Here is a 15,392-nt window from a genome sequence, read left to right as displayed (position 1 = left end):
GCGGCACCTGGGAGACGCCCGCGCCGGTCGGGGCGGGCGTGGCCGTCGGGCGGAGGGCGGTAGCCGGCCGCGGTCGGGGCGTCAGGCCGGGTGGCGGGGTCGGCAGGGAGGCGGCGCTCGAGGGCCGCGGGCGGACGTGGTCTGTGAGCGGCGCCCGGGCGGCCGGGCCGGCGCCTGTCGAGCGCCCGCGCCCATTTTGCCCGCCCGCCGAAGAGAGCCGTACGCGGCCTACACGCTCCGGGGACAGCCCTTTAAGGCGGCCTCGCCGCGCGCGCCGGCCTCCTGAGTCCGGGGGACGCTCGGTTGAAATTGGGTCCTAAGACAGTTCAGGTTTTATTTTATTTCGGTTTGCTTCCAAGTTACGGCCCCGAATCTCGTACAACTCTCCCCGGAGCACTTCCGGTTGCCGGCCCTCGCCTCCTAACTTCGGTTCGGGTGACCTCGGCCCGCCCCAGGCTCACGTCCCGATCCTGCCTTGAGTGGCCCAGGGCGGGGGACCTGGAAGTTTTAGCCTCGCGGCTCCTGAGGCGGATTAAGTAGCCCAAGAAACATTATATTCATGTGAGTAACCTCTTCCAGAAACAGTGCTATACTGTATCGGAAAAAGTATCACTCTGAAGCTTGGCTTTTAGGTACCTGCTTGTTTGATACAGGGACGGGAATGGGGGACGTGAGCTTTCACCGAAGGTCGGATGTATCGCAGCCCATATCCACACTACAAGTGTCCTCAGCTCTCTCCTTGTCCTGATGATATCAGATATGGTGAAACTGTACGTAAAAGTCCTTTTCTTTTCAGGAATGGCAAACGTGCCACGGGTAAAAGTACAGATCTTTCCACTCCCAAGCTTAGGAATGACACGTGGATGTGAGGAACCATTCTAAAGCAAAGGAAAATCTATGCCTTGCCGCCTCCACAGCCCATCAGTGTTTATGTTTCTTTGATCTGCTTCTCGATTCCCTGTGTAGTGTTGAAGCCAGGCAGACATGGCAGTACTGGAAAGGGAACATTCCCAACGTTCCACTTGAAGAGGTGTTGATGCTTTGCTCTTTTCTCCGAAGTCAGTTCCAACCCAACTCTCCCCACCACAGATAGGGCCCACATCCACTGGGATTACCTGTCACATATATGCCACCAACCTCCATTTTGACCTAATGCTTAAGGTTCACATGGCACCTGTGTCCATGATTCATTCTGATGCTCATGGATATGGGACAAAACTTCAAGTGTGCGATTACATTGGACCCATCTACATTTTGTCTCTAAAGTGTCAAGTTTACACCATATATTATTTCCAGATACTGTTCATGGCGAATATGCCCTGCTGGAATAGGACAAGGATGGCCATTCTTCTCATTATTATGTTGAGCAATGGAATATTCTGACTTTATAAAGTACCTTTAGATACCTTCAAGACAAAAAACACCCCTTCCTTTGTCGTTGCTCTCAGTTACTCTCAAATTCGAGAATGATATTCTCTGACTTTCATAATACTCGCCGCTGCATTGCACATTTCTAAATCTTTAATTGCAGGAGAAAAAAAACTTAACATTTACAGCAAACTTATGTCCTAGACACTCTACTAAGCCTTGATATACCTTTGTATGGAAACTGCTCCAATTAGAATCAGTCCACAACTTCCTATATATATATATATATATTATATATATATATATAATATATATAATATGTATATATACACATATAAAACATACAAGAAGTGGTAAATAACTGCTGACGATTATGATCAATACGTTCTTTGTTTCTCATTTTACACCTCAAAAAACTGAACTCTAGACAGGTTAATTTGTCTAGTCACAAAGCTAGTCACTGATAAAATCAGGATTCATACCCAGGCCAGACTAACTCTAGTGAACACGTTCTGAGTAACTTCACCCATTGTAATTAAATCCGGTGATTAATTCACTTCAACTAAAGTGTCTTCAAGTAATTAATACTTAAAAATTGTCCAAACACCTGTAAATGGAATTATACTCCTTACGAAAGCCCTCCTATGTTATATATCATCCATTCAAAACATAACTTACGAAATGCCATACTAGTAAATAGTCCATGTAGGCCACTATGGTCTCTGACCATAACACAAGGTCACCCCCATGGGGACAATCTGTATTAGTACCTTAACAGATGATAAACCTAGTATAAGCACTGTTTGAATCCATTTCAATTTGCACATGGTAGTATTCCTTGGAGTTGAGGGAAACAAGTTTATGTTCTGTGTATTACATTGCACCGTGTACCTCAGTTTATCTTGAGTATTTAAGAGATTCATAGTAGTTTAAGGAGTTCTGAAGTTTGTGAACAAGGTTCATGTGCAGAAAAATGTTCTCTAGTCAAATAAATTCGGGAAATGGTAAACAAAATAAAGTCGCCTTACTGTGTAACTTGCCACAGCTTTTATGACTATAGATTCCCAAACTTATTTGACCAAAGAGACAGGTAGGGAAAAGTGTTCCAGGAATGATATTTTAGAGACATGGTGCTCAATTCCTACAACCTGGTATTTTGTGGTCTTTGATCTCACGCTTTCCCAGTCACTTTCTGCTTCGGTAAGGATGTTGTGCTTTGAGCTCACATGGCAGTTTCTCAGTCCCTTGGCCACTGCCCTTGCCTTTCACTGGGCCTTCATGCTGTGTCTAAGTGGTAGCACACACAAGTCCAGGGTCATGTGCTGGGGTTTGTTCCCAGGCTCATGCTGCTGATGCCCAGCATGTTGGTCTTTAGGTCACAGCAGCACATCACACTGCCTTTCTTCTGAGAATATTTTGTAGTGACTCATGGGCCTCTTTGTAGTGATTCATAGTAACTCACACTATCATCTCCAATTTGTTTGCCCTCTATACCACTGGAATCATTCCCTTTTAATGTCAGCATAACCACTAACATTTTACTTTTCATCCAAGACAAGTTTAAATGTCAGGATATTGATGGTTGTCTGTGAGTGAATCTACCTGTGAACTTGAAACGATACTGAAACCCTTAACACTTGGTTTCTATTTTTTATTAAATGGCCACACTTCTTTTGTACTCAAAATCCAGACATTAATATACTTTATTTTAACATTCGTATTTACTATCTCTCTTTTCCAAAAGCCCTTGGGAAGAGGAGAGGCAGAATGATTGTGTCTACTAAATGGAAAAAAAATAGCTTTCAAAAAATATGTAGTCATATAGTACACCTAGAGAATCAATCTCTACTCTTGTATATGTGATATTTATCCATTTCCCTTGTCAGCATATATGTCCACCTACTCACAAGGACACTGACTAGTATTTGAGACTTGGGGTGCTCAGTAGTGTATCATTCCTGTGAATCAAAGAGCTTATAATACGGTCTTTGAAGGGAGACAGGACTTGTGAAATAAGCAAAGCAAATGTGCAAGGCAATTTAAATCAGAGGCCAAAATATGAGTAAGAGCTTAGACATAAATGTTGCAGTGGTCCTAAAAGGCATACAGAAAATGGCCTGTGGAAGCATTTTAGGCAAGGAGAAAGCAAGAGCAAACCTTTGGAGCTAGTAATGAGCCTAGTATTTAGGGGAAAATTAGTCTCAAATACAGTGGTAGTGGTGCTTCCTAGAATTGGTGACAGATAGGATGTAGCAACTGAACAAGATGAAGAAGTCCAAGATAACTGAGAGAAACTGGGATTTGGCGAAGGGGAAGGGGTTCCACTTTAGGTGAGTTTGGAAGGAGAGAGGCCTAGAAGCTTAGGATGGGCTCAGAGTCACCTCCATTCAGGATACAATGGCTGAAGCAACCATAATGCTCTGAAATTAACCACTGAGATAAGACCATTTCCTAACTCTATAAAAGATATTTTCTACTTTTAGGGATGGTGAACTAACAGTTGTTAAGGGGGGAAAAATCAGACTCAGATTGTTGTCCTTGAAAAGAGGATTTGGTTTAGCTCAGTTAGTTCTTTCTAGCTTTTTCCTGGGCTGCATCATCCTCTGTTCTGGCATCTCATTTGCTGTGGACAATCTCAGTTTAATGGCTTAACAACTTCCAAAGGTGTGTGGCAGCTCCTCTTCTACCTAAAGGCCACCCAAGGGGAACAGGAGGCCTTTGTTTTGTGGGGGCAGATCCCCCAATGCTGTACCTGTGCTGTCAGAGGTAGAAATACAGTGAAATTGTGCCGTGACAGTAGAAGCCAGGTACAAAGAGATCCTTATGGGGTTAGAGCCTAATCTGTGTGATGGAAGGATTTTGCCCAGTACCTTTGCTTCCTTTACACCAAAAAGCAGAGGGGTTTTTCTGGCCCTCTGACTTGGGAAATCAGAATTTAAATGCACACCTCAATGGAGAAATGGGCTCCTGTGACATCCTGAAGCATTACTAAAATGAAACAAGGACCTAGATGGATAACTATCATTTGCTCTCAGCCTCAAATCACCATGATCGCCAAGGTGTTTTGCAGCTTTAGAATTCCATGAAGCTATCTTAAATATTTTTCCTAACATGAAAACCCCCTTCTGGAAATGCCCAACTGACATAAGTAACCTTTCTAAGTAAGCTGACAAATAGGTCGTTTGTCTTAAAACAAACTTTTAATTTCAATTTAGCAACGTACATAATTCAGCCTTCACAATCTTTTAAAAATGGAGCTGTTTGGAAGGGACTTTTACCTGGGAGATACGGCACACCCAGGTCCGTTGTTATACTGCTTTCTTGCCCAATTGAGTGCCCTTAGCACCCTGCTGTGCACACTCCGTTGCTAACCACACTTGGTCAGATGCTGCTTTGTAAATGCAAAGATTGGGAGACCACTGCCTGGCTTCCTGAGGAGCTTCGTGCTTCGCAGTCAACAGTTAGCATTACCCAAGACACTGCTGAGCGTCACTTCAGTGTCCTGCAGGCAGCTTCAGATGGCCTCGGCTCTATTTAGGCTGTGCAAGTAGACGTGTATGAGTTTTGGTTCTGGTTGGTGTTGCTAGTACCGGGTCACCTTGCTCACTGGCGAGTTCATTCAAACCCAAAAAGTCACACCTGTGTCCTGTGCGCGGGTGCTGCAGGCTTAGGTGGAGAAAAACAGGGCTAGAATTGGAACCCAAAGCCCAGAATGGCAGGAGAGGATGCAGGGGCTCCACCCGATCACCTCTGGGTTCACCAAGAGGGTATCTACCGCGACGAATACCAGCGCACGTGGGTGGCCGTCGTGGAAGAGGTAAGTGTTTGTATTTTGCTTATTTTTTTTATCGATTTTGCTTTGAAGCAACTTGGTTTCTAGCCAGTCTCAGTATCCTGAAACGTTTGCTTTTATTTTTGATCATTTTTTTTCCATTAGGAGACGAGTTTCCTAAGGGCACGAGTCCAGCAAGTTCAGGTTCCCTTAGGTGACGCAGCTAGGCCGAGTCACCTTCTTACCTCCCAGCTACCTCTCATGTGGCAACTCTACCCTGAGGAGCGCTACATGGATAACAACTCTCGCTTGTGGCAGATCCAGCATCATTTAATGGTACCCATGTTGCTTAATCATTTTCCATTGTACTGGGGCTCTTACAACGGAGTACTCTATAAACTTTTCTTTTTCTGACAGGTCAGGGGAGTACAGGAGCTGTTGCTTAAGCTTTTGCCTGATGATTAACCTGGTATGTATTTCTATTTATCCCCCGTTCTCCCTTCTTTTTCACTCTCTTTGGCTGTGGTGATTTTAATGATCTATTTTTTTTCCAGGTGCTGGGATTCTAGGAAGATATGCTCCTCTGTTCTGTTCAGTACATGGCAATCACTTCATCCACCACTGCAGTGCACCCACCTGTGGGCCTGGGGGGAGGGAGTGGGTTGAACAACTGCTCAAGAACGCAGAAGCGTAGGAAGGGTCATGACCAACAGCACAAGTGGAACTGCAGAGAGGGGGTTACACAGGCAGAAAGCAAGTCAACAAAAGCACTTAGTCAGGACACGTAACTTGAAGTCGACTCCTTTGGAAATTGCCATGGAACCTTTCATGGACATCATCAGCTGGAACTGGGATCTGATGAGTCCCACAAAAGTCAGCACCTGACCGCCAAGGACTTGGTACTGATTTAGAGAGAAGAGAGCAGCTGCTAGCAGCATCAACATCTATTTGTCGCTTATTTGCCCTGCAGCAATTCACCTGCCTTTCCTTCTCCCGTCCTGTAAATATCCGAGGTTTTGCTCCGGTGTTTCCCATCCCAGTACTGACCTAACTTGGATCTACTGAGAATTTAGGGGGCTCTGAAACAAAAGGAGGTCGTTTCAATCAATGAAATTAGCTACCAAGGCTCCTGGGCCTTTTTCCTTTCTGCAGTCGTGCCTTCAAATTATTAGAAGTTGCCGATCAAAATCATGGGCACTTAAATTCGTTCTCTGGTTATAGATATTTTAAATAAGTTGGTTTCTGTAAGAGCTCCAAAAAATATTTTAGCTGCTTACCTAGCACCTTTCTCAGGAAGTAATAATAGCACCAAATATTGCTGATTCCTAGGAAAGCATTTACTACCTGATAATTTCCTGAGTTAAAGTAGTCATAACTGTTTATGTACATTAAAAGTAAGGTTTTTACTTTTTACATCTTGGGAATCACGGCTACCATGTATTGAGTCCTTACTGCCTTCCTTCCAGGCACTATTGTGTGTACTTTATATATTTCATCACACTTAGTCCTTCCATTAATGCTTGGAGTTGGGTAGGAATGGTCCCCAATTTACACATGAATTATACGGAAAAATTGCAAGGAGTTTAATGACTTACCAAGAGTGGTTCTGTGAATGATAGATCTGAGCAGTGGGCTCCTCTAGCCCAACATTGGTTTACAGTATTCAAGATGAGTGGATTGAATTCAAGGGTTCTTTTTTCATGTAAAGCTACTCATAGCTTCCAAATTGAATGAAATGGATATTATAAAAATACACTTGATTCATCCTATGAATGGGAAGAGTATTTTTTAGTGCAAATGTTTTCTAGCATACCTAGTTGTCTCAGAAGAAAATTCCATCTATAAGGGCTTTAAAGTCTTTATGGATAAAAGACAAAATAAAAATCATTTTTCTTATTTTAGTTTTCTGGATATGCCGCAGAAGGATCCGTGCCAGAAACAAGCCTGTGAAATACAGAAATGTTTACAAGGTAGTATGTGAAATGCTTTTTTATATTTTTCCACTTTACCTGTGAATTAACTACAAGAGACCAATTTTTCTTTTTATTAGCAGACAATATTAACTCCTCTCAAATGTAATATTTCTGTAATTATCCTGAAGATTTTCCTCATTGTATCATCAAAGATGCAGAAAATAAAAAGTGATGTGATATAAGCTTGCTGTTTGCAATCCTGGTTGTACATTAGAATCACCTGAAGAGCTTTAAACACTTGCCTAGAACAATTAAATCGAACTTCCTGAGGATGGGTTCTGGGCAGGAATCAGTCTAAAAAGCTAACCAGGTTATTTTAATGTACAGCCAGAGTTGAGAGTTACTAAGCTGAGCAAAGTCCTTTTTTTATGTTTGTTTGTTTATTTTGAGAGAAAGGGCGAGCATAATCTGGAGGAGGGTCAGAGAGAATCCCAAGCAGGCTCCGTGCTGTCAGTGCAGAGCCCGACACAGGGGCTTGAACTCATGAACCACGAGATCATGACCTGAGCCAAAATCAAGAGTCAGACGCTTAACCAACTGAGTGACCCAGGTTCCTCAAGCAAAGTCCTTTTTTAAAAAGACTAGTTTTAAATGTGTTGGTTATACTTCATTGTGGCTGACAACTCACTTTTTAAAAGCAATCAGGTTGGAAGTGGGGGTTGAAAAAAACAACTGGAATTTAGGCTGCTGAAGTTAGCAACTAAGTCTTAAAGGTAAAAGCAAATTTCAAGTAAAGCATATTTGATGTGATTTGTCCACTTGGTTTTCTCCCCCAACCTGGTTTTAAATTGGCCAAAAAGTTTGGCCAAATGCTAGAAGATTTTTTTTTTAATCAGCAAATGATTATTGGCAGAAGAACAGATAGAAAAAGCTACAAGGCTTTTTGAATTTCAAAACTGACACTTTTGATAATTTTTCCCATTATTTAACTAATGGAGATGGATGCCTATGAAAATGTAGAAGGGTCAGAAGGAACCATGTTACAAATTTACCCAGAGATTCACCACTAAAGAAAACTCTTGTTCATTTCCTTTGCCTCTTACCTTTCATTCTTGGACTCTTCGTTTTATGATGTAAGCAATATTTCATAAATCTTTTTAATGTTTATTTACTTTTGAGAGAGGGTCAGCGAGAGAGAGGGGGACACAGAATCCGAAGCAGGCTGCAGGCTCTGAGCTGTCAGCACAGAGCCCGATGCAGGGCTCAAATCCATGAACTGCGAGATCATGACCTGAGCCGAAGCAGGGTGCTCAAATGACGGAGCCACCCAGGCACCCCCATAAATATCTTTTAATCTAAAATATTAATGTATAATGATAATGCTACTTTATTCATCCTCTTCACTTCCTCCAAACTTAAGAAAAAGTAAAAACTGTTTTTCACAATTCCTTCTCCCAAATAAATTCTTACCTTATTTGAATTAGCAACCTATGGCTAAGGAAGAACAAGAATCAAGGTAGAGACACTCCCTTGCTATAGTGTGGGAGGAGTGAGGGTGGGAGGGCTAAGAGTTAGCATTAAGCACAGCCATAAGGATTTTAAACATATTAAGTCATTGAATCCTTTCATCCATGAGGTAGATGCTATTATTGACCCCCATTTTATAGATGGGGAAATTGACACAGAAGTTATATAACTTGTCCAGGGTCACACTACTATAAGGGGCACAGTGAGGATTTGAACCTCTTTGGTCTGGCTCCAAGTCTGGACTCAACCACTCAGCATGAATTGTTTTCTTTTTTTAATCCTGGACTAACTCCCATGCACCCCATTTTAGCAGCAGAGGATTCAGATCAAGTGCAGCTGACCTAGAACCTTTAGGTCAAGTTCTCCTTGACATAGGGTCTATGTATAGTAGGGGTCTTCACATATTTTCTGTAAAGGGCCAAACAGTAAATATTTTAGGCTTTACAGGCCAGCAGGTCTTTGTTGTATAGGGTGTGGGTGGGTACGTGGGGTGGGTTTACAACCCTTGAAAAGCGTAAGAACCGTTCTGAGCTTGCGGAGATTCTGCAGCCGCCGGTGTTCTAGAAGAGGGCACATAAGCTATTAAATGAATTTTAAAGAAAAGGAAATGATATATAAAGTTCCTTCAACCACTTTGTAAATCGTGCTTTTATTTGTAATTAGCCTGTTGATTGGTCTCTACCTCAGAAAGAATTAAGTGGACCTGGGTACATCCTCTTTCTTCCACGTCTGGAGATACAAGAAAGTTAAAAGGAGTGGGAGGCACTGATCTGAACCTCCCCGGGCCTTAGCTCTGTGAGATCATGACTAGGGTCTGCGTGTCTGTTTTGCAGCCAACAACTACATGGAATCTAAGTGTCAGGCTGTCATCCAAGAACTGCGGAAGTGTTGTGCTCGATATCCTAAGGGAAGATCTCTCGTCTGTTCGGGATTCGAAAATGAGGAGGAAGAAAAGCTGACACTGAAGCCTACAGCAAAGTAGAGTTCTGCTGACAAGTGAAATGCTGCACCATGTTTCCACCAAGCGAGTTGTATTTGTCTTCCTGATTCTTCGGGCCAGGTAGCAGCAAATACCAAATGAAAAAGTCAACTATAAAAGTTAATGAATATGCCATCTATGCAGAATGGATATAAATATAAATATATTAAATACGTAGAATGTAATAAAACCGAGCTGCTAAAATAAACCTGTGAAGTGAAAAAGTGTGATTTAGTACTTGTGATATTGTGACTTATAAGAAATATACATTTGGTCTTTGTCTCCTTTCCTGGCACAGAGCTCCTAAAACCCTTGGAATTTCCTAAGTGATAAGAGTGATAAAGGTGTCTTGTCACATTAATGAGGTCACTTTTGGAAAGCCCCTGAGTAACCTATGGATGGGGTCTGGTGGCCAGGGGAACCAACTGTGTGATTCAAGGGTTGGAACTCTCAACCCCCCAGTCCCCCCACCTTTCGGGAGGGGAGAGGGGCTGCAGGTTGAATCAATCGCCAATGGCCTATGTAATGAAGCCTCTTTAAAAACCCCAAGGGACTGGGTTTGGACAGGAGCTCCTCTGCATGGGACCCTACCCTATGTGCCTCGCCATCTGGCTGTTCATCTGTATCCTTTATAATAAGCTGGTAAATGTCTAAGTAAATGTTTTTTCCGAGTTCTGTGAGCTACTCTAGCAAATGAATCAAACCCAAGGCGAATGTCATTGGGAAGCTGACATTTATAGCCAGTGAGTGAGAAGCACAGGTGACAATCTGCACTTGACAGGTGTCTGAATTGGGGGCACTCTTGTTGGACTGAGCCCTTAACCTGTGGGATCTGACACTGATTCCAGGTAGATAGGGTCATAACTGAATCTGTAGGCTATCTAGTCAGTGTCTGCTGAGAATTGGAGAATCGTTTGGTGGTGGTGGAAGAAACACATAAGAGTACTAAATGTATTAAGGCTATAAACATAGGTGTTAATGCATTCTCTTTAGCATTTTTCAGACTACTGGTTCCGTTCCTAAAATCAGTCCTGTGCTGGGGGGAAGAACTTCCACACAATGCAGGCGCAATTCAAAGATGTCTCTAACCCAACTCCGTACCTGCTGCATTTCCAGTAATTCTGAGCAAAGTACCCTTTCGGATGCCAGTAAGAGCATTTTCTTCCACTTTTACATCGCCACCACAGGGCCTAGCAAGAAGACACTTAATATTTGTTCAGTGAGCAGTAGGAAAGGCCTAGAAATGACTCTGATAATGGTTAATGACCCCTAACTTATCATGAGAAAACTGGGGAAAAAAATGCTTCATTGGAAGTCAGGTAGCAACAGAATTCTTAGATGGTTTATCTACTCTTTATATCTTTATAATCAAAACATTACAGCAGCTCCTGATGATGGTAAGACAAGGCTGCTGAAGGAAGCCTGTTGACAGTTGTCAGCGGCTTCATGTAGTAGTACTGGAGTGACAGTAGCAAACAGGCCATTGCCTTTCCTCAAACAGATGCTAGAACCACCGTCATTCCACCCTGCCTCCCCGCTAACCGAAGAAAGAAAAAGATGACTGTCTAATCAGGAGCAGAAACAGATCCTGCTGTGTGCCTGTCTCAGGCCCTTCAGACTGCAACGAAATGCCACAGATGAGGTGGCTTATGAACAACAGACATGTATTCCTCACAGCTCTGGAGGCTGCAAGTCCAGGATCAAGGCCCCGGCAGATTCAGTGTCTGGTGAGAACCTCCTTCCTGGTTCACAGACGGCCATCTTGCTGTGAATGGACTAAGATAAGGCAGTCCCCGATACTCAAATACCATTGTCATTTGAGACCAACTGTTCTTTTAAAGCAGCATTCCCTAAAGTGTTTCTAGGAATTGCTATAAGACAAGGGGGGGAAAGGTTTCCATGGCAGATAAGTTTGGAGAATGCCAGGTTGGACATAAGGGAACAGGTGTCTTTCCTGTAAGACTTCAAAGCTTTTAAAATGCTACCGTAAATTATGATCCTTTGGAAAGGACTACTGTATGCAGTACTTGCCACAGTGTGCCCAGCGAACCCATTTTGCAGACAGCACCTCTGAGGGTGAACATTCTCCAGAGAGACGTGGAGCAATGCTGCCTTAGAGATGTTTGATCCACAGACCAAGGTGACAGTGCTACGTTCTCGTGAAATCATTTAAGTGAACTCTTGTGTTAAGACTGAAACAATTTAATAAAACATTTACAACTATGTTTACATCATATAAAAATATAAATTACATTTAAAATTATGAGTTGATAGTGGTACTAGGATTTACATTAGGAACCACTACATGACTGTGCTTTATTAAAAACACTATTTTAACTGAGTTAACTACTCAAGTTTCACACTGTTTTGAATTTTTTTCTTCTAGGGTATACTACTTTATTTAGGCCTTTTAAAGCCTCAAATCCATTGTTCCTTCCTATCTGTAAAATCAGTCCTGTCTCAGTTGAAGTTAACATCTATTGGCAGACATTAATTTAAATCTGATTCTTCTCAGCCATCATGGCACACAGAAAAATAAAATAGCCACTAATAAAATAGAGAAGTTGAACATTCATCCAGTGTTTTTATGTGTTAGGGACCATGGTTAGTGCTGAATGTCAGTCTCCAGGGAGGAACTGGGACGGTGAGAACCATGGTCTCCTCCCTTGTAGCCTCTAAGTGGGCTGGCGGTGCCAAGGTGAATCACTTGGTTAACTTTCCACTGGAAAGTCAGTCTTCCCCCTTATAATGGGTATGTCATTTGTGGGGTGATATGTTGGGCCATACCCCACTACTTTTCACCCAAGAACTTCAGCACCCATTGACGACAGAAGCTCCTGATCTACCATTATGTGACAACTCCCCTCCCTGCATCCACTCCCCACAACTTCTAACCATTTAATAAACTGTAATATCACACTTGTGTTCGGTATCCAGAAGGCCTCCGGTTATATGGCACTTAATTTAAAAGGCTTTAAAGGTCTGTTAAGTAGTCACTTAACAGCAGAGCTCTAACTTTTTTAGCACCAGGTTCCAACTCTGTGCTTCAGTGCTTGTCAACCTCGGCTGCTCTTGAGAAACCCATGAGGTGTGTCCAAAAGTCAGGCTGCCCCGAGGAACCCGACCGGTGAAATCAGTACTTTGTAACTTTCCACTGCTCTCAGTAATCCTAATAGTAGTTCTTACCATTTTAAATTCAGAAAGGTAGACAGTTGAGGTGAGTCAATAAGGTGAGTCGACTGTTTTTAACGTGAAAAGAATGGAACACTATCAAGTGTGTTTAGAAAAATAGTGCTCTTAAAGTTCATGATTCCTTAAGAAGTAAACATCACAGAACATATGATTTCTGGGAAATCAGTTTCAGGATAGGATATATATTTTCTGCCCAATTCCCCAAGAGATCACACTAACCTTGTATAAGTGATTGATTAAGAAGGCCCCATCCCTGGACTTCATGACAAAGCAACCATGGAGATATGTTGGTGGAAGGAGCAGAGAGGGCAGCAGCCTAACTTTGCCTTCGTGGAGTTTCCCTCAGGGAAGAAACTGAGAGCATCATGAAGCATTAGTGATTTCCAGAAATTTCAAATCCATCTCTATATCATTTTTGTCAAGTCGAGATTTATCGCATTTTCTAAAACTATAGAAAAGTAGAGTTTTCAAATAAGAGCCCAGCCACTGGCCGTGCCCATCTTGCTGCCGAGTGTCAAAGGATGATAGAACATTCTTACAGTAGTTAACTATACAGTAGCCACATTTTGAAACCTGAAGCACCCAACCCACGAGTGTGTTAGCCAGAGTTCCTAGAGTTCCGAAAGGTTTGTTCCTTCTAGGATACTGTTCTGCAACTTCATTAATGTCCTGTCTTCTGCCAGCATCCATGAGACAGTGACTGACCAGGTCCAGTAAGGGGCACTCTGACCGAGGGAGGGGAGGGGAGGGGAGCCAAGACTCCCGGGGTTTGATGAATGTCCTGAAACTCAGTGGTGAGAGACTGGGAGCAAACGTGAAGTCCACACAGGCAGCGGGAAGAAAACGTACCTTAAGATGATGACACTAATGATAACCGGGCTGCTCAGCAATGACGCGGCACCTCAGCGGGACTGAAAACACTGGAGTTGTTTTTGAGGCTGAGCGGCAGCAGCCCTAAACTGAAAGCGACCCCGGACCCCTTTCCCCTCTCCTCTCTCCTCTGACACCAGGGCGAACTTCAGGGAGAAGGAACTCAGGCATTAGAGCTCTGCTCTTATCAGGCCCACGTCCCCATCCTACCTAGTCCCATCGCGGGAGCGACTGTGGGTCAGAGGGTGGCCCGGAGTGCGAGGACGCCGGGAGGAGCCAAGGTGACTCGGGAGGGGACAGACAGGGCGCGGTGGGATGCACGGGGCCGAGGGGCAAAGGGGAGAAAAACCTCACGAGTGTTCCGACCACCGGGTAGGGCAGGCCCAAATGTGCTGTTACCACACGCCTGCCAGCAGGGGGCGCCAAAACCCCGGCCACGCCGCATACCTCTGTCGGTCAAGGAAAAACCGGTCTCTTCCTCCACCACTAAAAAGGAAGCCCAACACGTTATTGCACCCGGGGTACTGGAGAAAAGCGTGCCTCGCTAAACAGGCCTCGGTAATCAAATGAAAAAAAGTTGCCGGCTCCTCGTAGCTCGGTTTTGCATGAAGGGCTGGCAGCTGTTCTTTGGGGGGAAATCTTACCTCCCACTTCACCATCTTCAAGCAATGCCGCTGGCAACAGGGCCTCAAAGTAGCGACTCCATAAATGCGCGCACCCAGTCCTCCCCCACAGGCCCCAGAGCACAGCCACAAGCGGTGGGCAGAGCTCAGGCTCATTCTCACGGCAGCAGCGGGAGGCCAACCTGCAACACTGACCTTCACCACGCACCTTAGGGCCCCAGAAGCAGCCAGCTGGGAATAAACTTCAGGAGAGGCCTATGGATCTTATTTCAACCTATTATCTACGACAACCTGCTCAAAGCTTAGAATGACCTGCCCATCTCTGTTGTCATGGCCAATAATCACGGAAAAACGGATGGATATAAGGCAACTCCCACCCCACTAGAGAGGCAGCCAGTGGCCACTCTCCCTGTCACGCAACCCACAGGGGCACAGGGCACTTCAGTTAGGATTTACTTAAGTAAATCAGTCACCATTCTATTGGGCTGGGTGAATGACATGGCATAATCCAGGGACCCAGGCCTCAGAAGCAGAATGGGGAAAATTAAGGGACAAATAACTCAGTGTCTTCAATAAATATATTGCAGGCCAAAAACAAACAAACAAACAAACAAAAAAGAACATACAGCATTAAAAGAGACTTAAACAGACCATCTGAATGCAATGTGGGTATATGTCATATGGATACTGATTCAAACAAACCAAAATGTAAAACCTTGGAGATGGGAAATTTTGAAAACTGGCCGGATAACTCATGATATTAAGGGATTACTGTTAAGTTTTTGGTATGACAGTAGGGTACTGTATTCATGATTTTTAAAAACAGTTGTTACCTTTTAGAGACACGTACTTAAATATAATGAAATGATACATCTGTATTTGTTTCAAAACACTTGATAAAACCAGCTATAATCTGATGATCACTGCAGGTAGGTGATAAGATATATGAGGCTCATTGTGCTTTCTCTACTTTTAGATATATTTGTTTTCATAATAAAGTTTTCATATACGTTTTCATAATAAAAAGTAATAACAAGTTTTTAAGTTCTTATACAAAATATGCAACACAGAGCCTCATACCATTATGATTTGAGGATGCTTCATACAAATTATAAGCAAAACTTTCATGTTGCCTTAAAGTAAGGGGG

General features: G+C 43.4%; 2 protein-coding genes across 4 annotated transcripts; both read left to right on the top strand.

Moving 5' to 3' along the window:
• The first annotated feature begins 74 nt into the window (after positions 1–74).
• CMC4 (C-X9-C motif containing 4) lies at positions 75–9,780 on the top strand. 3 transcript variants are annotated; one of them, XM_049644534.1, is made up of 3 exons: positions 75–561; positions 7,043–7,110; positions 9,414–9,780. In XM_049644534.1, the coding sequence occupies exons 2-3, from the start codon at positions 7,053–7,055 to the stop codon at positions 9,560–9,562; spliced, it is 207 nt and encodes a 68-aa protein (XP_049500491.1). In that variant the 5' UTR covers positions 75–561; positions 7,043–7,052; the 3' UTR covers positions 9,563–9,780. The 3 variants fall into 3 exon arrangements, with proteins under 3 accessions (XP_049500491.1, XP_049500494.1, XP_049500492.1); XM_049644537.1 differs by lacking the exon at positions 75–561 and adding an exon at positions 5,955–6,039; XM_049644535.1 differs by lacking the exon at positions 75–561 and adding an exon at positions 6,048–6,140.
• Positions 1,704–5,808, top strand: MTCP1 (mature T cell proliferation 1). Its single transcript, XM_049644533.1, has 4 exons — positions 1,704–5,185; positions 5,306–5,476; positions 5,558–5,609; positions 5,695–5,808. The coding sequence occupies exons 1-3, from the start codon at positions 5,081–5,083 to the stop codon at positions 5,603–5,605; spliced, it is 324 nt and encodes a 107-aa protein (XP_049500490.1). The 5' UTR covers positions 1,704–5,080; the 3' UTR covers positions 5,606–5,609; positions 5,695–5,808.
• Positions 9,781–15,392: the final 5,612 nt, after the last annotated feature.

The sequence above is a fragment of the Panthera uncia genome, chromosome X (assembly GCF_023721935.1).
Source record: "Panthera uncia isolate 11264 chromosome X, Puncia_PCG_1.0, whole genome shotgun sequence".
In the NCBI taxonomy this organism is placed as follows: domain Eukaryota; kingdom Metazoa; phylum Chordata; class Mammalia; order Carnivora; family Felidae; genus Panthera; species Panthera uncia.
This window is presented reverse-complemented; position numbering and strand designations above follow the sequence as displayed.